General features: G+C 40.8%; 1 protein-coding gene across 7 annotated transcripts in view; it reads right to left on the bottom strand.

Moving 5' to 3' along the window:
- The window catches only part of TLE1 (TLE family member 1, transcriptional corepressor), an 85519-nt gene that overhangs the window by 34477 nt on the left and 27929 nt on the right, over nt 1–23113 (bottom strand). For 3 of the 7 annotated variants that reach the window (XM_079790306.1, XM_079790311.1, XM_079790312.1), the window contains 4 exons: nt 21758–21820; nt 20231–20335; nt 7463–7667; nt 6713–6729 (listed from right to left, as the gene is read on the bottom strand). In XM_079790306.1, coding sequence (XP_079646432.1) covers nt 6713–6729; nt 7463–7667; nt 20231–20335; nt 21758–21820 — 390 coding nt within the window. The remainder of the gene's footprint in view (nt 1–6712; nt 6730–7462; nt 7668–20230; nt 20336–21757; nt 21821–23113) is intronic. The other 4 variants (XM_079790307.1, XM_079790308.1, XM_079790309.1 and 1 more) reach the window with 4 other exon arrangements.

The raw sequence follows: 23113 nt of genomic DNA, 5'->3' as shown, positions 1-23113 counted from the left end.
CTTTTCGCTACAGTCCAATTGGTCAGTCTCGTATTCTGCCTGACATTTCAACAAATATATTTTTTGCTCATAAAACTAACAAGATCCCCACTTATCAATGGTGAAAAGTGGAAGAGGGTGGAGAAGTGTGGAAACGTGTCCACTTGGCAACCACATCGCATCTCAGAAGCCCTGGTGGTGAAGCGGGTCTGGTATACATCTATTTTTCATAGTTAACATGCAAAATACAGAAAGAACCACTGTGTTCTTGCATCTTGATCTAGGAACTCAGCACTGTCGGATGCAGAAGGGGGACTCAGTCAGGAGGACTCCCAGGAGAGAACATAGCCATGTAGGAAGCATACAAACCCAGTCAATATTTGGGCTAGAAGAGGTATTAAACCACACGATGTCTTAGGCATCATCCTCCACGCCCCGCCCCCAGCTTGCCTTTCCACCTACCTTCTCCTGGTAAAGCAAAATAAAATAAAAAACTCTTGAGCTGACAATAAATATAATCACTTAAAAATAATTTTTAAATGAACTCAGGATACCTCCGTTCCCCTAATCAGGACCTTGGTCACAGAAAAAAAAAATCAAATCTGTTATTTCAAACCTTTTTTAAAAGCATGTTTTCGAGGAACTACTTAGGGGTTACTGTTCATCTTCTTTCTCCAGCCCCTGATGAGATACCTTCTATTGCAAGATAAGGCCCTGAAACTAGAAAGCACTGGGTCAGGACCTGGATGTGAGTTATTTGGGTATCTGACAACTTCCATCCACCCCTCCTTATCTGAAAGTCAGCAGATGCAGAGCTTGCTGCCTACTACATTCCAGAGGTGGTGAAAAGATTATGGGGCCAACATTTAGGAAAACCTGCTCCAAATGATAGGCATCAAGTTATCTAATTACAGAACACAAATTAAGTCTTTAAAAAGGTTTTGAAAGGAGAAAATACTCTCTACCTATTCTTTGTTGTTTTTTGGGGGAGAGAAGGAGTCAAGATGCCCTATATTCACTATGATCACAGTGAGATAAAACCTAAACATTTCTCTAGTCACACACAGGCTCCCATACCCATCTGAACATTTGTCCTGGGTCATACACAGGCCCCGATACCCACCCGGTGAGATACGGCAGCCACAATAAACGGACACCACCACCACTCTCCCCCCTCTCCCCGCCCACTCCTAACAACCTGGAAATAGCCCAGGCTTTCCTTTCTTCAGGGGTTCACCCTTCTCACGACAGTGACGCCGATTTTCCCAGAGGATCCATTTTTTTTAAGCACATGGTTTTAAATTCTGTCAAAAGGGGAAATCTGCTGAGGCAACTGCCTGCCTGAGAAACGTCAGTATCCTTCACTGTGCCTAAATACTGCAATTGTAGATGACGCATCTCGGTTCTATCCTTCATTCCCAGGCAATTCCTTGGCACGCACTAGGTCAAGATAAAGTCATGAACATTTAGATGAAAATACCTTCTCCAAGTCCCCCCTACGTTTGGTGAATTTGAGTATCATGAGATGGATCAAGGGCACAAAAAGCTGAGATCAGTTCATGGTCCCAACATCCTAAGAAACACCATTAGCTGCCACCCTGTCACAGGGGCCTACCCTCCACAACTGTCTCACCCACTGTATTTTAAAAAGGAAAGGACACCACAAGTAACCTGGTTGGGCATGACTAACAATGCATTTACTGTCTTGCTAGCAGGTGCTGAGGGGAGACATGCCTACAGGCTTGTTCTGCTGTGTCTGAGGCCTTGCTGTTTCTGGTTCCTCCTAAGTCTTCACCTGCGAGGCAGCCCCATCACCATGTTTCAGATGACCTGCCTGTGCAGCCAGACTCCCTTTGTCCACAACAGGGGTTCCTTCTATCCCCCCCCGCCATAATGCCATGGTCCTGAGGAGCCATTGGAGATGACGTGAAACTCAAAATTAAAATTTCAGAGAAAGACCAACGATGCCGTTTTTCCAGAGAAAGCCTCACGTCCTACTTCCCCCTGTGCTCTCCAGTGCTGGTCGTTTTGAGAAAAAGTGAACTAGGAACTGGTCCTGCCCTACCTTGGCCAATTAACTAGCAAGCAGGACAACTAGAGAAGAAAAACAAGATAAAGACACCACCTTATAGTAAATACAGTGATGACTATCATAACTACTCTTACGTCCTAAGTATGAACCCAAAAATTTTAAAAGCCAGTTACGGGAGTGACAACACAGTCTCTTTAAGAGACATGATCTAATTCTCAATGGCCATTAATTAACTAAATGTATGACCAGTGGCACCCAACCTCCCTGAGCGTTGTATCTTACTAATGAAATAACTTCCGTTATGATCTCTAATGTGGATGAACAGTACTTCCAACTTCTCTGGACCAGGAACCCCTTTTGAGAAGTTGATGAAAGTTCTTTCCTCAGAACACTCTGCATAGTTGTTAGAAGGTTCAAGAACCTTCTGAGACCCATCTATGAAACCTGCTTATGTCCATAGACCCTCTATTCTCTGGAGTCTCTGCCAAATTCCCACCCCCAAGGTTCCTCCCTTTTCCAAATGTTCCAAAGAGTGATTACAGGGGTCAGGAATTTCAGTATTTTCATTTAAAAAAACAACAACATCTGACTATGACATTAAAAGGCACTACTGCAAAATGGCAACAAATATATGCAGTGCCTCAAACAGTGCTGGGCACATAGTAGCTACTCAATAAATATTTGCTAGAGTAATGAGAATTTAAACACATATTGTATGCTATTTTCTTTTTTAAAAAATATATTTTATCGATTTTAGAGAGAAAGGGAGAGAAAGTGATAGAAACATCAATAAATTGATCAACTGCCTCCTGCACGTCCCACCCTGGGGATACAGCCTGCAACCTGGGCATGTGCCCTGACCAGGAATTGAACTATGACCTCCTGGTTCATAGGTCGATGCTCAACCACTGAGCACACTGGCCAGGCCTATGCTATTTTCTTAAAAGCCATATGACTCTTAGTCAACTCTCTTATTCCAGGTCTTTCAAGACTTGTTTAAATGATATTCCCTTCAGCCAAAATTTAATATAATTCATCTCTAAATGAAATATCTAACGTTTTTGTTATTACTGAAGAAATAAAGGCCTTTGTTAGGTCATTTAATATTTCTTTGTTCAACAGTGAGTAGCATTCTGATAGTACACTCATGTTAAAAACCACCACCAAGTTTTGTAAATTAGGAAAGCACTAGTCAAATCTTAATTTATAAACAGCCAGACAGGAACGGAAACCTCTTAAAAGTAACTGGCTTTATCATTCATCCCTTTCAGAAACAAGCCACTTACACAGTGTCCATGTTTTCACCCTGTTCTTAATGCTTTCATATCCTGAGTTTTACATTAAAACAGGTTGAATTAAGGCTCATGTGTTTTCCTACCATAAAACCTTAAACTATCAAATGGAATAATTTTGTCACTAAAAAATAAGCAAACATGACCTTTGAACCAGTTTTAGACTTACAGATACAAATTTATACACACTCACATCCCCTCTGGATCTATGTAAGTTCCTAGGTTTTGCACTTAATATAAATAATGTGTGTTCAATGTAGGAAGAAGAAGAGCAGGAAGACATAAGCCTATAGACGGGTCTGGAATTTTTCAGAACTCCTTAGTCTCATGGCAGAAGTCCTCAGGGTTTGGTCCAAGAACCCCTGAGGTTCCCAGGGACTCTTACCTACCTCTTTGAGGGCAGACTTTCTTCCTATTCCTCCAAACAATGTTTCAAAACAGAAAGAATGCAGAAGTTGATGAAAATCCAGCTATCCTTTTAAAACCAGGCACTAAAGACATTTGCAAATGTGTAAGACAAAGCCACTCTTCCCACTACAATATTTTTTTTGAAAATAGTTACTTTTCATTAATAATGTTACCACAAATTAAGTAGCTCTTTATCTGCTTAAGTGATTTTAAAATTTATTTTCTTTCTAATTCAGAAAATTTTCAAAATATAAAACCCACATAAACAAAAGTTCTTTGGGGTTATCAACAATTCTAATTTAAGGGTAGAAAAAGATTCTGAGACCAAAAGGTTTGAAAACTTCTGCCCTGTAGCAACTATCCATGACCCCTTATTGGGTAAAAAGAAACAAGAGCATTACAGGGCAAACAGACTTTATCTACCAAGTAAAATTCAACTTCATAATTCAAACCACTTTATTAAAGAGGTAAGTACTACAATATTTTAGGCACTAATGGTACACATCATCTTATTACCCATTGCTTCTCATATTCAATTTTACACAAAGTTTGAAGAGCTACTTAATTTTATATAACTGCAGCAAAATCCCACTTACGTGGACAGCGAACAGTTTAATTCCTCTCTAGAGACTGAAGTTTAAGTAAATGTTTATACTACAAATTAGTGTAGATTCCCATTTTATATCACCTACAGTTTTTTGTAACTTAACAAGCAGGAAACACAGTACGTATTCTGAAAGTATTTTGAAATTATCATTACTTGTCAAAAATTTAATGTGAAAAAGGAAACATACAAATAACACATTATTTTATATTTTTACAGACTGCTTTATGCAATGTATCCACGTTTTGACTTGGATGCTCACTGATTGCTAATGCAACATGTGGACTTAAAAACAATCCACAGCTGCATACAATTCAAGAACCACTTTGTCCTTCTTTAAGGACATAACTCATCATCCTTCCTCCATCTCACCATCACTTCCACAATGAATAAAGTTCTTGCTTACATTTTTCAGCCAAAAATACAAGTAGGTTATTAGACACATTCAGAAATACACAAAGAGGTCTGAAAAATGCCCCTACTACCTTCAGCATGCAAATCTCTCCTCATTCCTGTCATGCACTGGCATTTCACAGAGGTACATATCATGGTATCTCTTCCAAAACTGCCTAGAATTTTTGCTGAAACTTTCTAGACTATATTTTAGGATTTTGGTCTCCTTTCCTTGGTTCCTTGAGAAAGGCCTTGTGATATATGTGCCTACGTATCCCAAACTACAGACGCGTTTCCTATATTACCTTACATTCAGTAAATAAGAAACATACAGTGATTTAAGGTGAAACCATAATACTGAGAATAAAAAGTTAAAGTCCCAAACCTAGAAGTAAATTAAATAAATGACAACACGCAGCACGCTAAAGGACATGGGCTCTCTCAGCATCTTTTTGCCTTCTGTTCTCTGGTCCAGGATTAGGGATTTTAATTTGACACACTATAGGATGAACATAACAGAAAAAATGATAATCTAGAGACACTAAAACTGCAAAACAGAAAGGTCACCTCCACAAATCAGTCAGTTTACTTAGGTGTGTACTTTGTGAGGATACTTTATTCCCTAGCTGTAATTTTTTCTCTCCCCAATATTTTCCAGAGAAAACTTACAGTACCAGAATTTAAAAACTAGCTACCCCATACTTTCACCATTATCCACTGCCCCCAACACATCCTGATACATAAAATATTCCAAGATCTATCTCAAAGAGAATTTTTAAAGTCCCTACTAATTCATCCTGGTTTGTGGATGTGGCTTAGTTGGTTGGGTGTTGTCCCGCCCACCAAAAGGATGCCTGTTTGATTATTAGTCAGGACACATGCCTGGGTTGTAGGCTCAATCCCAGTAGGGGCGTGTGGGAGCTGCCCATCCATGTTTCACTCTCACATAGATGTTTCTCCCTTTTTCCCTCTCTCTCTCTCTAAAAATCAATTAAAAACCTTTAAAAAAAAAAAAAAAGATAAAACACACACACACACACACACACACACACACACACACAGAAAAGGGAGGGGAAAAAACATAAACTTTTCAGAATGAAAAGAATTGCCTATCTTCCTCCCAAACAAAAAAGTTATCAGAATGACTTACAAGTTCAGTATCTCCCCCCCCCACCCCCCCGCCGCCCTTTTTGTAACCAGTTAGATTTATGATGGTCAAAATACTGCTATGTTCAAAAAGAAAGAAAAGAAGGGAGGGAAGGAGGCAAAAACTGTAGATTATCATTGCTGAAAAGGGGCCAATTCTCACTCTATTTCATCATGACATTTGCGAGATGCATTTTAGATACAGATCTCCCGACAGCTACTGGTGGATATGTGTGCAGGTCTGACATGCATTGTGTGAAATGCGTGAGAGCCAGGCCGGTGGAAAGATGAGCTCTCCAAGCACAGAATCCCGGCCGCTGAATTTCCTTGTTTTTAAGAACTTAAGATGCTCAATTCTTTGGTCTAAAATAAATTTAAGTTCAAGTTCACACTCCAAGGACAATTATGAAAAAAGAAAACTAGATATGGAAACCTAGCAACTAAGAGGCATTTGCAGAGGATAATAAATGGTTCAGGTAGAAATAACACATTACTAACCAATTTCACATGTGGATTGTGACCTCTTGCCTGTAAAACTGATTTAAGATAAAAAATGAATACTCTTAAACTACAGGCAACCTAGCCTCAAAATGCAATGGGAAACGTATTTTTAAGTGGGCCTGGGGCACATACAGATAATAGCAAACAGCTCTGCCCCAAAATCATGTTGCTCTCATCTAACGAAAGTTTTATAAAAATACAGGGTTGGGTGGGGAATAGTCATATTTTTAAAAAAAGCAAAAACCTGGTCACTGAGGGAGACAGGGAAGATGCACGTCTGTGCTAAGGAAAGGCAGTGTGGGGTGCACTACGGGAAGGGGGTATGTGCGTGTACAGCAGGCGTTATCGAGTACTTACTGTGCCAGGTTCTCTGTCTGCTCCCGAGGTTACCAAGAAACGCACAGACATGCCCGTTCAGACACAGAGGCAAGAACAGAAATAAAAAAAAGGGGGGAATAATTAGAACACAAGCCCCAAACAGTTTTAAAAATGGCTTTTATTTATATAAGTCATTGCACATTCCTAATACAGTGATTTCCTGAAAATTACAGTATTTTGTAAACATAAGATTTACAGTTTAACCATACACAAAGCCTATTTTTTTATTTCTTGACAGAATAAATTACTTTTCTTCAAAAAATTAGTCAAGTGCAATTTTGCCCAATATTTAACGCATACTAGAATTAAAGCCTATGAAGCTAAGTAGTAACAGATGCAATTATCAAACCTCTCATTTGAACACATTCACTTTCAGATTTAACTTCTTATTTCGCCCCATTTAACAACATTACTTTCTTTGAAAATTACCCAATTAAGCAGTTAACAGTTTTCCATAATATGGTACAGGCCATTGGCATTAACTAGGCAGTTGCCAAGATGTCAAGATGCCTGCAATCTAAAGAGATCGAGAAATCTACAGATGCCCACACTAAACCCTGAGAATTTCCAGGGTGAGCTGTATTTCAGTGGCCAAGCTTTGCGGCAGTTCCTCTTAGCTCATTGTTTGCTCTCTGAATAGGTTGGGGCTTTCTTTAGCGGTGCACACAACTTTGCAGCACTGTATGAGTGTGAGGACAAAGTCCTAATCTGGCTTGCCCGGCCGCTCACCTCTGTGGTGGTCTGCATCATGGTGCTTCTTGTCATCTTTTATTGCCAAGTGAGACTGCCCACTAAGAGCACTAGACAGCGCCAGAAGGCCAGCACTGCCGCCCAGGGGCGGGATCCCAGGCGGCTGAAGTCCTGAAGGGTGAGGCGTAATGGGGACTGGGGGTCCGTGGCCATGAGAAAGATGCTGAGCTTGCAACTGCTGCTGCTGTTGGTGGTGGTGAGGGTGGTGAGGGAGGGGGAGGAGGAGGAGGAAGAGGAGGAGGAGTTGTTGTTGGAGTTGGTGGTGGCGGTAGCAACATCCAGGGGAAAGTAGACATGACATGAGGATGGAGAACAGAACAGGAGGGTAAAATACACACAAAGGGGTCAAAGAAGGAGACAGAGGGAGGAAAAGAGGGGAAAAAGGTGATTAGTACTTTCAGTTCATCAAAAGCTTTTACCTGATAAGATACAATCTTCCCAAAATATAATCCTCAGATCTACACTGTCACTTTCTGGCATTAAGTTACCCCGAGAATGTAGCTGTTTATTATCATCAGCAATCCTGACTATGTTAGTAGCCCCTCACATGTTTGCTAGTTCCATCTCTAAGTGCCTCGAGGGATGAAATCCATTATGTCATTGAATCTAAGATGCCAAAGATTCAAGACTCATTCTGATTTCAGAAAGGCTAAAACTGGGGAAGTGCAGATATGCACCCTACAATATAGTAACTGAGTAGTCATCAGTTATTAAGTGACTCCATTTCACCCTGACCTTCTTGCGTTAACTCACCACAATGGTATTATGAAAGAAAACCAACCTAGTACCTTCAACAGAACTCAAGAGGGCAGGAGGAGCAGTGCATCTCTTATGCACCCCACCCCCAGGCATGTGACCTTATTTCACTAAGCCCTCACTGTGAGTAGGTCCCAACATTCCCATTCCACAGAAGGGGCCAAGCCCAAAGCACTGAGAGAATTGCAGAGGTTCTCCTGGCAGGTGGGAGGGGAGTGGAGTCCCTGTAGGAATGACCCTTAGGACTCACTAATCACTGAGCCACCACATGCAGAGGGAGGTCTCAGGGAGCCAGGCATGTGACAGGTGGAAGAAGCTTGTGAAGGTGAAGAGTTGTTTATCCTGTACTTCCTCTTGAGCTCCATGCTCCGAACCCAGTCCTTCAACATCACAAGGAAAACACTGAGGCCCAACGAGTCCAAAGACCTTGACGGGAAATCACTCGCACTGTCCTATGGGACACCAACCACAGACACCCAAGTCCCCAGTCCCAAATGCCACTGCCTCTATAGCTTAACCCATTCCAGAGATCATAAATCTTTTCACATTAAAAAGTATCACTGCTCTCATATATTATATTTAAGAGCATGTTGTAGAAATGAAAAAGTATCTAAGAAATGGCCCTTGTACCATAAATCTGGCCACATTTCAGCTGTCCAACCGAAAACTCGTTTTTGATGAGACAGTAAAAACGATTAAAGCTCAATTTCTAAGGTGTAATGTTGGGAAATTCTTAAGATTCTGATTTGTGCACACTTCCCTGGGACTCAATTACTCGTTTTATTTATTATGCTCTGGCGTGTACTGAATATATTAAACCTCACACCAGATTTTCAGTAATTCCCACCCAGACTACTGATCTTTAATTGAATTCTGAGCATGTTCCCCCTCCAAGAGCAGGAGAAAACAGCATCTTAAAAGCAGAAATCAGTATCTTACAATCATTTCACAGTAAATCTTCAACTCCTACCAGCATCTTTTAAAAAATCTTTAGTTCTTTTTCAACTTCCATTCCTTCCAAAGAGAGCACAATTCTAATTAGAGGGAAGTTGGAAAAGGGGGAGAGAAGTCCAAGAGGATAGCTTTAACAGTATTCTTGGAAAGTATTTATAAACTACTCATTCGACATTTGAGATCATAATAACAATTTCTTTACGCATAAAATCACCTTCCTGTCATCCCAGAGACACTAATTCTTGCTCTGTCACCTTTTAAGAGCTTGGCAATAGCAAGACATAAAACTGAAGAAGCTGGCAGTGCGTCACGGTCCGCTAGGCATGCTCATTAGCACTTAATTAGGAACTAGACACCTGCCATAAGAAATGGGCTTGCAGAAGGATGAGGACCAGGTCTGCCCTACCAGCAATTACTATCATTACTTGGAGAATAAGAGCTATGTCCGGCTTCTGGGAGGGAAATGCAGTGATGCATACACAAGAAGCAAGAGTGGCGGGGTAATTAGGCACGGCACTGATCAAAAGAAGATGGGAGAGGCTAAGCAGAGGGGAAGGCAGTTAACTACAGGGCTGAGGATGCCACCCTACCACGCCCCCTGCACACCCCTGCTCCCCAAAAACTCCAGAATCCAGTCACCAAAAGTCGACTTCAGAGGTGGGATTTGATGTCAGAGCAAAGGCAGCATTTGGATACGCAAGAAGGAAGCCGATTTCCTGCCAAACCCAAGTCAGTTTTTAGAAAAATGATCTGGAAAGTATTCTCTGATATGCTGTTGAAAAGAAAGGTTAGCTTATATAATAAAGGGCTTTGCCACAGCTGTGAAGTAGATCCCGTGGTTAAACCCAACATTTAGGCTAATAACTCAGTGGGGATATCCTAGAGCCTAACTGGCCACAGGCAACTCTACCTCTACCCACCTCTGCTCTGAACTTCCCCCTGGAAGAAACAGCTCACTGTCCATTATTAGAGGCAATTAGGTTTTTCCATCCTTAACTTGGCCATCTTGAGAGCTTCTTTGTTTTGTGTGTTGCTGTTTTTTAAGCAAATCCTATCAAAATGGAAGGTGTCTAGGAAGCAACAGTAAGGAGCAGCTATTGAAGATATTGCAGGCCCAGGAAACAGGGATATCACTGTCTCACATTTACTTCTTTATCCAGCCAGGAGAGCTCCCAGATAATATTTTCATCTTCAGTATCTGGCCTCTGCTCAGAACACACCTGGGGCAGGGAGGGTGGGCATCGCGGCTCCCATTTAGCAGATGACAGGGTTGCTTGCCTTGGGGCTCATAGCCGGAAGGATGACTGCAAAGCTTTTGTTCCCTAGAACAGCATTTCTCCTGGGACCACAGCAGCATAGTCACATCCACAAAAGCTCTCACATTTCTCTCCTTTCCAGGTAATGAGAGGCTCAAGGGCACGCAATACAGCAAACTTATCACTAGATTTACCTGGAGACAGACCCACCTGCACCATGTAGACTAGCAGTGATGGATGGGAATTTGAGCTGAGGTTTGTGACTCTAGAGTGTCCACTCTCCTGTCCCCACTCTCTAACACCCTGTCCCTACATTTGAAAAAGGAGGCTCTGTTTGGCTCCAGCTCTCTTCTAAGGAAGTTTATAAAGAAGAATCAAGCCTAAACACAGAGTGCTCTGGCTTCTCTCAGAACAAGATGCTCAACAGATAAGAAGTGTTTCTTCAGATAAAACATTTATTGAAGGGAATAGAGGGCCCTCATCCTAGAGAGTGAAAAAACTCCAAAATCAGCCCACCTGCCCCACATGTCCTTGGAAAAACATTTTTTCTCAACAAGGCTTACCTGAAACTGGCAATCTAGCACCCATCACCTTCACTAAAAGAAAAACCATTTATGCTACTTAAACATATGTTTTAAAATAAAAGAAGTACTGACATTGCTATACAGCCAGAAAAACCTCAAAAAACAAAACAAAAAAAACCACCACCACCAATGGCTCTCCCAATTGGGGGAATTTATATGCATCAGTCCTCTGTGACCCAAACCTGAGCAGATCATTGGGAAACTATAAAATGTTTCTCAACATGACAGCAAGAGTGGAAAAATGCAACCATCTATCCATTTATTAGTTTACACTAATAAGTAAACTTTTGTCCTAAATTAATGCTTATAGATCTATACAGCACAGAACACAAAACAGTTAATAAAGCTATCAGAAAAGGCATTTTTGATGAGCAATGGTGGTTTTTAGCAATACAGCTGGTTATTCAAGTTATCGAGCTAGACAGGTGGGCTCTCACACGGAGCAATTTTGACATTCCTTTGCCCCAACCCAGGGACACTTGGCAAAGTCTACAGATATTTATGGTTGTCACACTGGGGATAAAATGTTACTGGCATTTAATGGGTAGAGGCCAAGGATACTGTTAAACATCCCACAATTCACAGGACAACCCCCACCACAAAGGATTATAAAGCCCAAAATGTCAATAGTGCTGAGGTTAAGAAATTCTGGTCTAGATCTAAGCTGGAATTCTGTCCCATTACATTAGAATTCAGGTTCTTAAACATCCAAGGACTTGTCAAATTGTTGTTTAAAAAAATAAAAATACTTCTCAACATTCAACTGTTCATTTTCCTGTTGTCACTACCTTGTCACAATTCAAAAAAAAAAAAAAAAGAGCACCTACTTCCTTGACTTGGCGCAACCAACAATTTCAAATAAAAACTTTCTGTTCTACAAAACAACTTGGAAAAGGACTACACAGGTAACTTACATATCAGTGTTCTGGTGCTCAAAGGCGATTACGAAAGGGTTGGGTTGGTGGTAAGGCGATGAATGCACTTGCTCTCTCCCAAACAATCTGAATAGGCTGAGAGTGAGCCACGTAAAACAAACACCAAACCCTGAGTTAATGATACTGAAAACCCACAAGGAATAAAGAAGTAACCTCATCCATGTCAAACAACAGCCACACATTCTGACTTGTAATTCCCGCTACTATAATGAACCTGACTTGGCTGTTTACATTCAGAGCTTCAACGTATCAGTCCCGTGTTTACACATTTTTGTTTCTCAGCCAGGTCTGGCACAGTGCTTTATCACCACAGAGCTGCCTATACAACAGGAAAGACACCCAGAATACACGGGAAGGCCGCTGCTCACCTCACCCTCTCTAAATGCTAAGTTTTTCATCACCAACCACAGAGTCAACTTGAATTTAATCCGGTATAACCTCAGGAAAAACGATGTCACATAGATCACAAACTGAACCCAACCCAAACTAAAACCATGCCGCATGGTTTTAAAATAGCATCTCTAATGCTGAAAGCGCGACAGTAAGTGGCATTTATAGCACTTGGTATTTAAACATTTTTAAAGTGAAAATGATGTGGAAAGTAGCATTTGTTGACAGTTCTCTCCAATCACTCTTACTTGATTTCTGCTATTTCCCTGTTCTTTAAAACACTCACTTCTTTTTCTGCACTGGCATTTAATAGGTAGAAAAAGAACAGTGGTATGCTACAGCAAACAAGTGGGAAAATCAAAGACAGCACTACAGAAGTTATCTGAAAACCTCCCATTACGTGAACGGCCTCTTGCATAAAGAGGGGTAAGGATGATAAACAGGCAAAACTGCTTTCTGGGGCCAAGAATGCTCAAGACACTGGAAGAAAATGAAAATAAAGCATCAACAACAATCCAAAGACCCGATCTCAATGTAGCAGCACACAGAGAATGACACAGAGAGGGAAAGAACGAAGGCCTGTATGCAGACAGACACCAGGATGAAGGCCTAAAATCCTGAAGGATCTGAACTCATCCTTTCTACATTTCAGCTAATCCACAGGCCAACTCAGTCTGCAACATCACCGACTTGCTTGTCCAACCTGCCCTAAATGACTGTTACAGTTGTGACAGTGACCAAGACCCTGGGACTTACAGGCCTGAATTACAGTAAATTTTAAAAAGTCATGTTTATTTAGGAAGATACACTCCTAAAACCACATAAGGTTTTAATGGAAAAAAAAAAAAATGCTCACCATCATTAACCACTAGGGACATGCCAACCAAAACCACAAATGAAATACACCACTTCATACCCACTAGGATGGCTAGAATCAAAAGATGGACAATAACAAGTGTTGACGAAGATGTAGAGAAATTGGAATTCTCATCCACTACTTTTGGAAAACAGTCTGGCCATTGTTCAAAAAGTTAAACTAAGTTACCATATGACCCAGTGATTCCACTCAAAAACGTGTACACAAATGCTCATGAGCAGCATTATTCATCACCAGAGGCCCAGTGCACGAAATTCGTGCATGGGTAGTGTCCCTAGCAACTGCCAGCTGGGGCCTCCCTTCGTCCCACGCTGCCCCCCTGGTGGTCAGCGCACATCATAGCGAGCTACTGATCTCCCGGGTGGGTCGAACTCCCAAGGGGACACTTTGCATATTAGGCTTTTATATAAATAGAAGATAGTCAAAAGGTGGAAACAAATGACCATCAACTGATGAGTAGATCAAAAAATATGGTAGACAGGCCATGTGGTGGCTCAGTGGTTGAGCATCGACCTATGAACCAGGAGGTCGGGTTTTGATTCCCAGTCAGGGCACATGCCCAGGTTCTGGGCTCAATTCCCAGTAGGGGGGGCTTGCAGGAGGCAGCCAATCAATGATTCTTATCATTGATGTTTCTCTCTCTCTCTCCATCTCCCTGCCTTTCTTTCTCTAAAATCAATAAAAAAATATATTTTTAAAAGTGGTATACTGATGCAATGGAATATTATTCATCTATAAAAGCAATGAAGTACATGCCACAACATGAATAAACTCTGAGAACATTATAACATGTGAAAGAAGCCAGCCACAAAAGGCCACATACTACATGACTGCATTTATATGAAATGTTCAGAATAGACAAATCCAGAGACAGGGGAGGCAGGGCAAGAGGACTGACTGCTAATCGGGACATGGGATTTCTTTTTGGAGTGTTACAGCTATTCTAGAATTAGGTAGTGGTGATGGTTGCACTGTGAATATACTAAATATTTAGTGAATATACTAAATATACTAAATATACTAAAATCCACAGAATTACATGCTTTAAAAAGGGTAAATTTTATGGTATGTAAATTATATGTGATTTTTTTAAAAACCACATAGATATAACTCATAAAATGGGATGCTCAATACTAGGCTTTTTTTCCAAGGAATCAGGTACAAGTCACATGAAAAAAAACACATGGGGACATTAAAACGTAAACAATGCTTCAACAAGTTTCCTAATAACTGAAAAGCACTCTGACTACTCGGAAGAACCCAGACATTGAAGCCAATCCTGCATTTGTCAGAGAGACCTAGCTGTGCTCAGTAAAAAACTGAACCAAAGGAGAAGGTGCATAAAAGACTTCTTTGCAATACTGCTCGCTCATTTTGAAAAATTAATAAAAGAACTGGCCCTAGCGGGTTTGGCTCAGTGGATAGAGTGTCGGCCTGTAGACTGAAGGGTTCTGGGTTCAATTCCAGTCAAGGGCACGTACCTTGGTTGCAGGCTCAATCCCTGGCTCTGGTCAGGGCAGGTGTGTGAGGCAACCAATTGATGTGTCTCTCACACCTTGATGTTTCTCTCCCTCTCCCTTCTACTATCTCTAAAAATCAATGGAAAAATATCCTCAGGTGAGGATTAACAAACAAGTAAAAGAACTACACTGCAGGATTTTAAGTGGAGGGTATGTCACCAAATACAAGTTTGCAGAGTTGGAAGACCCATGTTTGTTGTGGCCATTTCATTTTCTCTTATTGGTAGCAGGCTAGGCACTATCCTCCTAGGGCGAGTTTGTTTTATAAAGAAACTTACAGCTGGGTTATTGATGGGCTTTCCAGGGATTAACTGCATACTCATAAGAATAAGAGGCTAACCTCATCCTCTTAAACATCACACACTACAATCCTATAGATAGCTAACAGCTATAGCCCGAGGAGAAAAATAATCCAACATTTTGCTAATCCTTAAACCAATCATCTTCTGCAACAATGGGAGTCCTTTAGGTCTACAACTCAATCTCTTAAGGACAGAAAGGTTCCAGCTCCAGACACATCAGGAGTTTGTACTCACAGCCATCCCCTACACAAACAAACCCTGCCAGCATCACAAAATACCCTACACTTATTTCATACTAAGTTGTTTTAAAGTGAAGAGCATTACACATTTGCCTATGAAGGAGGAATACACAAATCTAACCAATAAATGGAGCCCCAAACCTGAGGCTCCCATAGGCTTTGACAGAAGTTATATTCATGGAAAATAAGTCAGACTGTGTCCAAATGGATGAGAAAGGAAAAACAAAGTTGCCTACATTAACCCCAAATTTCTTGAGTTCCTGAAGTTCATGGGCAATTGCTATAAGAAACTGCTCAAATTGTCTTATATCTACAGTTAGCATGGAGGCAGTTATCAGAAATCTGGCATATCTTGGTATGGAAAACCCCCACTGGTCACCTGGACATCTCGCTTTCCAATTCTTTCAGTGATCCTTGCCACCTCCCAGTGCCAACAGAGGCCTTGTTCCCTTACTCACATTTTTGCTTCTCAATTCTCTCTATATCTGTTCCAAAAACTTAACTTTAACCCCTTGGTTCTGAACTTTAAGTTTGTTCATCAAAAGTTAAATGGCAGCCCATCCAGTGTGGCTCAATGGTTGAGCATTGGCCTATGAACCAGGAGGTCAGGGTTCAATTCCCAGTCAGGGCACATGCCCAGATTGCGGACTGGATCCCTAGTAGGAGGTGTGCAGGAAGCAGCCGATCAATGATTCTTTCTTGTCATTGATGTTTCTATCTCTCCCTCTCCATTCCTCTCTCTGAAATCAATATATATAAGTTAAATGGCAGCACTTTTGCACTGTTGTGTCTTCATTAAAAGTCATGCATGCATGACAATGTATGTGTGTGTGATGAGCAGAGCATCTGGCTGGGTCTAATCTCAAGACACCAACATCCAGGTAACCACTAGAAAAGACAAAGGAGAACAGCCACCCCTCACAGGGGGCTTGGCCAACTGGATCACAGATCTGCTCCAGACACTTAAGAGAAACCAGGCAGACAAAACTGCAGTTCAAGGAGCCAGGACCAATACTGGGTGAGGGCTGCCAACCAGGGTCTTATCCCCACAAAAGCCATGCAAGCAAGATGGTACTGTCTATCTACAGATGGGACATTGATCGAGGCGAACGGATCGTATGAGGTCACAAAGCTAAAAAGTGGAAGCACCAAGTGTCCTACTCAATGTCTTTAAAAAAAGAAAACCACACTTCACTACTGTTTACTTTCTAATCAAAACCCAATCTTCTTTGAAGGAGTGGGGGAAACTGCTGAGAAGAAGGACAAGGAACCTCCTGAGGGGATGGAAACACGCTGCACCCTGAGAAGAGAGGGCTGCACCCTGAGAAGAGTGGTTACAGAGCTGTCTGTGTGCCCAAAGCCATCAATCAAACTGTACGTGCAAGATCTCTGCATTTCACTGCATATAAATTACACCTCAGTTAAAAAGAACTGTATGTGCAGATATGTACGTATCAAAATCTATATGATATCGATTTATGTCATATAACCTAGCTTAAAAATAACTCTAGTTATTTGGAATCCCAAATTCAACTAAAATTAATTATTTAGTGTCAGAGCAGGTAGAGGAGAGCTCTTCGTTCCAAACTCCCCAATACAGCGGGGAATGATCTTGAAGAGTCCTTGGTTTTTCTCTGCCTTCAGGTAGCCACTAACTATCCCACAAACAAGTGTTTCAGCATTTTACGAATCTGTTTTGTTTTATGCATTTTTAACACAATTCCAAAGTTTTAAAGAAAATCTTTGAGGGATGCTGCTGAAATTGTAGAGACTATCCTGATGTAAAAAATAAAAAAAATAAAGGTCTCAAATGAGTTAAGTTCCTTTTGCACAATGAACTTGTTTCTAAAGCACAAGTGAGCTGTATGTCAAAACAAACCCTTGTGCCTTTTTTAAGATCTCTATATTATTAAATACTCCTCCTATTGTTATAAGAACGTAACATGTTTAATAGCAAAAGAGCTTATGAAAAGCAAAATTCAAAAAGTAAATCAGCAGTTACTATTCTGCCAATTATCAATTTTGCTATCATTGAAAACTATTGAAAATGTTTAACAAAACCATTTCAATAATTTCTCCAAATTTAAACTATCTAAGAATCTTACAGGCCAGTAATTTAAAGTTGAAGGTAGGTGCCGTGGTGGAAAAGATCTTAAAATTCAATTTTTCTATCAGATAGAAGAACAAGTTTTCTATGCTGGTGAGAAATGGGCACCATTAATTCACTCAACAAGAATGGAAAAAATATGTCCTCTCGCTCCTAAAAGAGCATCCATAGTCCTGGGACACAGCTGAGTTTGTCTAGAAGCTTGGTGTCCTTGAGAATATTTAACGTTCTCCTGGTTTGCTAAAGAGAAATATCGTTAGCCCTGTCAAGCAAGCAGTGAGCTCCTTGATTGTACCTTAAAGGGAATGAGAATGTTTCGGCTCATTTGCATTTTAAAGGGTACTCTTTCATGATCTTTCACACTTGTAATAGATGTCTAAACCGTTAAATTACTATTTCTTTTCTTAGCCTGAAAGTCGATGCAGACGAAGAGCGTGGCCTCTCCCATTGTTCTTTCCCCTAAGTCGGTCCCTGAACAATACTGACAGCTGCTATCAAACCGGGCTGCATTTACTTTGCGCGCAGCTGCTGCTTGTAGGAACAGACAGCCTCCCGGAGCCTCCTCCCCTCTGGGGAGACAGGTTGACACACTGCATGTTCAATGAAGGGGGTCAAAGGTCCACTGAATTGTCAACCCAATTTTATGCTACTTCGATTTTCCAGGACGCACGCAATTACTTTCAAGCAAAAATCAAGCATATGCCAGAGCATGAAACTTATGGTTCGGGGTAATTATTGATCACTACAAACTTTAAAAGAGCCTGCTGACATAAATTAATATACTGATTCAAAAATTACAATTATAATACACTGATTCAAAAATTACAATGATAAAAACCACACAGGCCGAAGACATGCAATTGGCGTTTAGTCCTGAGCTGGGTCCAATGCGCTGATTTGCGTTATTGTTGCTAGCTAGCAGAGCTCATCTGCCTTTCTAATCTCAACAACATGTTTCCTGGACTAAAGCCATTCATAAAATTAGCGATTCATCTGCCCTTCTAAAACAACCTATTTTTATTTTCTGATTTGGCTCAAAATGAGTATTACCTATAAACATCTGGTTGATACAATTTTCCCCTTTCTGATGTGTTGTACTGGGCAGTGCCTTTGAGAATTTAAAAATACAAGTTTTACCATCAAGAAATGATATGTAAAAATTTAGAGCCTATCAGAAAACAAATGTGTTCCACAAAGTTTAACTGGGTACTTGAGACCTGCTTTGCATATGTTTTCTTTTAATCAAAACAGGCTTTTCCATCCTCATTCATTAGGGTTAAAAATTCTGTGCTTAAGCTACAAGTACAATTTGCTATTAGTCTTTGCTAATCAAACACGGTACATGCAAAAGTACCAGTGAATATTTGATTTGATCTCTGAAATAAAGCAATTCATTACACAAGAAAAGGGTACAGAAGGCAGCAGACAAATGCAGATGTAATTGTGTTTTTTGTTGAATGTGATTAGAGAGCCCACTAAGTAACAGTCAAAAATGTGATACTAAAGGGGGAGAAATGCAGAGCCTGGACTTGGGGGGAGGAGAAGGAAAGAATTGTTTATGCAGAGCTAAGCTGTCAAGTGTAATAAAGCAGCTTGAATAAAATTTAAGCTGAAAATCCACTGAAGCTCCCCATTTCAGGGAGGAAAAAGCTATTAAAAGGAAATGAAGGTCACCCTCCCAGTTTATTTCACCTAATTGACTGCCAATAGCTTACCACAGGCAACCCGACTGCAGATCTGCAATTGAGAAACTGATGAAAGGAGAGTTTTCAAGCTGAGGCTCATTCTTTAATCCTCCTTGGCTCTTATGTTTTTTCCCCATCTCCAGTTGGGATGTAATTTTAAACCCTGATGGATTAACTGGTTCCATTGTCTGTGGCCGTCATTGGACTATGGCACTCTTAATCCGTACAGCAGCATGTCTAATTATCATTACAAAGTGTCTCAGGGAACTATAAAGACCAGCAGGGCATCTTCTCACAAGCAATTAACATAAATTGATAAATGAGTGATTTGAATCTGCTCAAGGCACTCACTTATGAATAAAACCAGAAAGGATGGTCCCTTGTTTCAGCTACTTCTTTCACTTGGTCTAGAAGGGCAGAAAATCTGAGAGCCATCCTGGACCCTGAAGGGGGTTGGGGGCAGATAAACTCACGCAGGGGATGGACCGCAGGGTTCACCAGGCTCATTAATGCAGAGCAAATAACTTGTGATTGACAACCAGTTGCCAGCGAGGAGCACTAACTGAACTCAAAACAGGAAAGTAGAAACCTGGTGAAAGGCTAGAGGGCAGAAGGGCAGACAATTATCACTTCTTCAACAGCAAGAGAGAGTTCTTTTCATTGGGGTGCCACTTAAAACTTCATGGAAGAGGCACAAGAAAGAGGAAGACCAAGCAGTTAGAAAGGTCCCAATACCCTAGAAAAACAAAAGGCAAAAGCAAAGAAACTAAATGAAATGGTCATTATGAGATGTGTCTTGACTTCGCTGTGATCTAAAGTTATAGGACAGAATAAGGAATAGTTTAAAACTCTAACCTAAAGGGTATTTTTACCTGGCTACTGGAGCAAAAGTGGCTTAAGTGTCACAGGCTCAAGGATATTTATTTTCCCATTAAAAGGTAGACTGATTTTTCTTCTCCTCCTAAAACGGTTTCTCCTATCATCTCCCTTATGCTAATCTCTCTTCCTGAGCAGAGCTCAGCATACCTGAATCCCCCCCCCCCACCCTTATCAAATAGGTCAATGTTAAGCTACACAAATATCTTATATATACAGAGATTAAGCCATCAAATTAATAAGAAATGAAAGCTGGTTATACACACTGTAGGAGGTAGACCTGGTAGGCCACGTACCCCGATGATGGCATTCAACTCTGCCATGGTCACCTGTTTGGCACGTTCGACAGCCTGCGCCACCTGTTGTTGATGCTTTGAAAACAACGAGAAGAAAGGGTAAGCAAGGCAGCCAAGAACTTCACGTACCTTCCAACGATAACAACAAAAAGGCAAACGCCACATGCGATGCAGACTGAAGTATAATGCAAAGTTTGGATTTGCTAGTACATGAAAAGTTTGTCGAGCACCCGTTATTTCACAAAACACATGTAGAAAAGGGGAAAGAAAACAGAGCAGTGCTTTCCTTGTTTCTAACTCACTCCGGTCACCACTTAACTTCTGGTGGAAAGCTAAGGCTCGGAATGGTACAAAGTCAAAAAGGACACCAAAAATGGTTAACCTGGGGCTTCAGAAAATAAACAGTATGGGATCATTTAACATCAAATCTTCTATTAGTTCTCTGGTCAACACATCTCAACCCTCAAGTAGTTTTTGGAAACTCTGGTAATTCCTCTCCTTTAGACAGTTCACCCTACACAAGGGAAAGGAAAGACCCCACTCTTAGTTCACAGTCCGGAAACACTCTACCGACCTCCCGACTTCCACCCACAAGTAAAAACAAAGCCACACCTGTGCTTTGAGAGGCATGGGACAGACCACCGCAGAGACCAGGATTACTGAACAGGGAGTACACATTACTCTGGAAGAGGCTGCTAGAAGAGCAGAGATGGCTGCGGTATGAAGCAGCTGATGACAACTAAACGAACAGCCCGTATTTCAGCTCCCAGTCCAACAAGCTTTGTCTCAAGATATATGAATCCTTGTTTAGCATTTATAAGTTTGTATCCAAAAGTAAGGTAAACTTTAAGGTCAAACTAAAGCATACTGGTTTTGAGTCAATCTCACAGATTAGTCATATACAGAGCTTTTCCCTCTCAAAATATTACAGTTAAACCCTGTGGTTTTGAATCTTAATAAAAATGGCATACACACACACACACACACACACACACACATGCACAACTCTGTAAGTTAAGGTAACATGAACACTTATTTCATCCTTAAGAGTACTGGCACCCACTCCCTCCATGGACAGCATTAAGTCAACCATTATGCAAGTACAAATGAAATACCTGCTTCCATGGTCAAGTCAACCCTGATGGACCCATTTTTAAAATTCAGAATAAGAAAAGCTCTCTAGAGAAAGGACACTTGGAATCATCAGTAGCAATTAAGCTTATAAATTAATTTAATTTAAAATTAGAAAAGCTTTATGTTTGATAGTCATTTTGCAGTTTTCCAAAGGAAAAAATTTAATTTGAGGTTGAGCTATTGCCATCACTTCTAGTGTGCCCTCAGATCTGTTAGATGGAATAGCAGGGGTATACACACCACAGCTGTAACAGATGTTCTTCACACTTGTTCCTTGTGATAAAATTAACATCTTAAAACTAGCTAATTTGCAAACAGAGAAGCAACATAATTGCACTTTAACAGCTGAACAGTTTTACTTACTTCCTGAGACAGAAATGGGATGACTTGTGCACAAATCGTATTCAATCTCTTGGCGATTTCAGTCTATAAAGACAAAGCCACATAAATGTTTAGTATACTTCATAATCAGTTCAGAAAGATAAAACTTCACACCCAACACTTTAGCCCTGCACTACCTCCCTCTTGAGGGCATAAAATTGCTTTTCCCAGCTACCTTACCAATATTTATCTTGAGATAAACAGTAGATATTAATCCCACTTGCAAAGTAAGACATAACTGCACGCTTTATTGGTCACTTAAATAAGAGATAATGAGCACTTTAATTGAATTGGAAAATCTACGTGGTTTAAGGCTATATAATCATTTAACCTGGTGATTGCAAACCCCTTCGAATACTTATTCAATTATGGTGTACCGGGCACATTTATGTAGTTACAGCAAGTTCATTCAAACTAGCGTCAGAAACAGGCAAGCAGGAGCACCATCAAAGCAATCTAGCTTTCAATACAAGGTGTGAGAGCAGCCCCTTTCCACTCGTCCCAACTCTTGTACAACTGAAACAGTATTTGAATGTTAGTAGCCTTCATTAAGTCTCGAAATTGCAAACAAGCCAAGAAAATAATATTAAAACAGAACTCAAGTCCAGAGGGACAGTCACATCAAGACGTTGAGTATCTGTAAAGTTTCAACACAATTCAGCATCAAATGTGAAGAGCTCAGTACAGGGTCCACAGTTCAGAAGGACATAATGAAACGTGTCCTGAGTGTCTGTGGCCCAAGCTGTTGTAAAGAAAGTAGGAAGAGTCTCTGCCCAGCTCCAAATCCGCAAGATCCTTCTGCTACAAGGGACAGACCGGCAAGGGAGGGAATGAAGGATGCTTCTGCTTCCAGCACAGGGAAGGATCCACCTGCCTGCCCCACCGCCAACACCCTCCAGCAAAATGCAAAGCAACTCTGCCTTCCTTTCCTCTAACTTTAAGGATCCAGTTCTGCCTTTAAAAAGAAAAAAAAAAAAAAGTCATCTAAAATGAGTCCCAGATTGGACCTTATTTATTCCATCATTTTCCATCAATGCTTACTTACTAATGCCGCCCGATAGTGAATTAGGTAATGAAAAGGATCATGAGCAGACGAAAATTATGAAGCACATAGCCATGCCCTTGAGAAACAGAGAATGGAGTAAGATAAAGTAGAAACCGTATAATGAAGTATATCAAACAAGAGCTGCCTTTTGTCCTCTAAGATGATTCTAGTTAACACTGAGTAACAAGGCCTTCAGCTGGATGGGACTGGATTGGGGTCAACCTAACTCAATTCTCCCTGACTACCAATGAGATAGGGTTCCAGCCGGGGCCTTGTTAGAAATGTAGTACTAG

Source organism: Cnephaeus nilssonii (genome assembly GCF_951640355.1).
Source record: "Cnephaeus nilssonii genome assembly, chromosome: 14".
NCBI lineage: Eukaryota > Metazoa > Chordata > Mammalia > Chiroptera > Vespertilionidae > Cnephaeus > Cnephaeus nilssonii.
The sequence above is the reverse complement of the archived record's forward strand: the minus strand, read 5'-3'. Positions and strand labels throughout refer to the sequence as shown.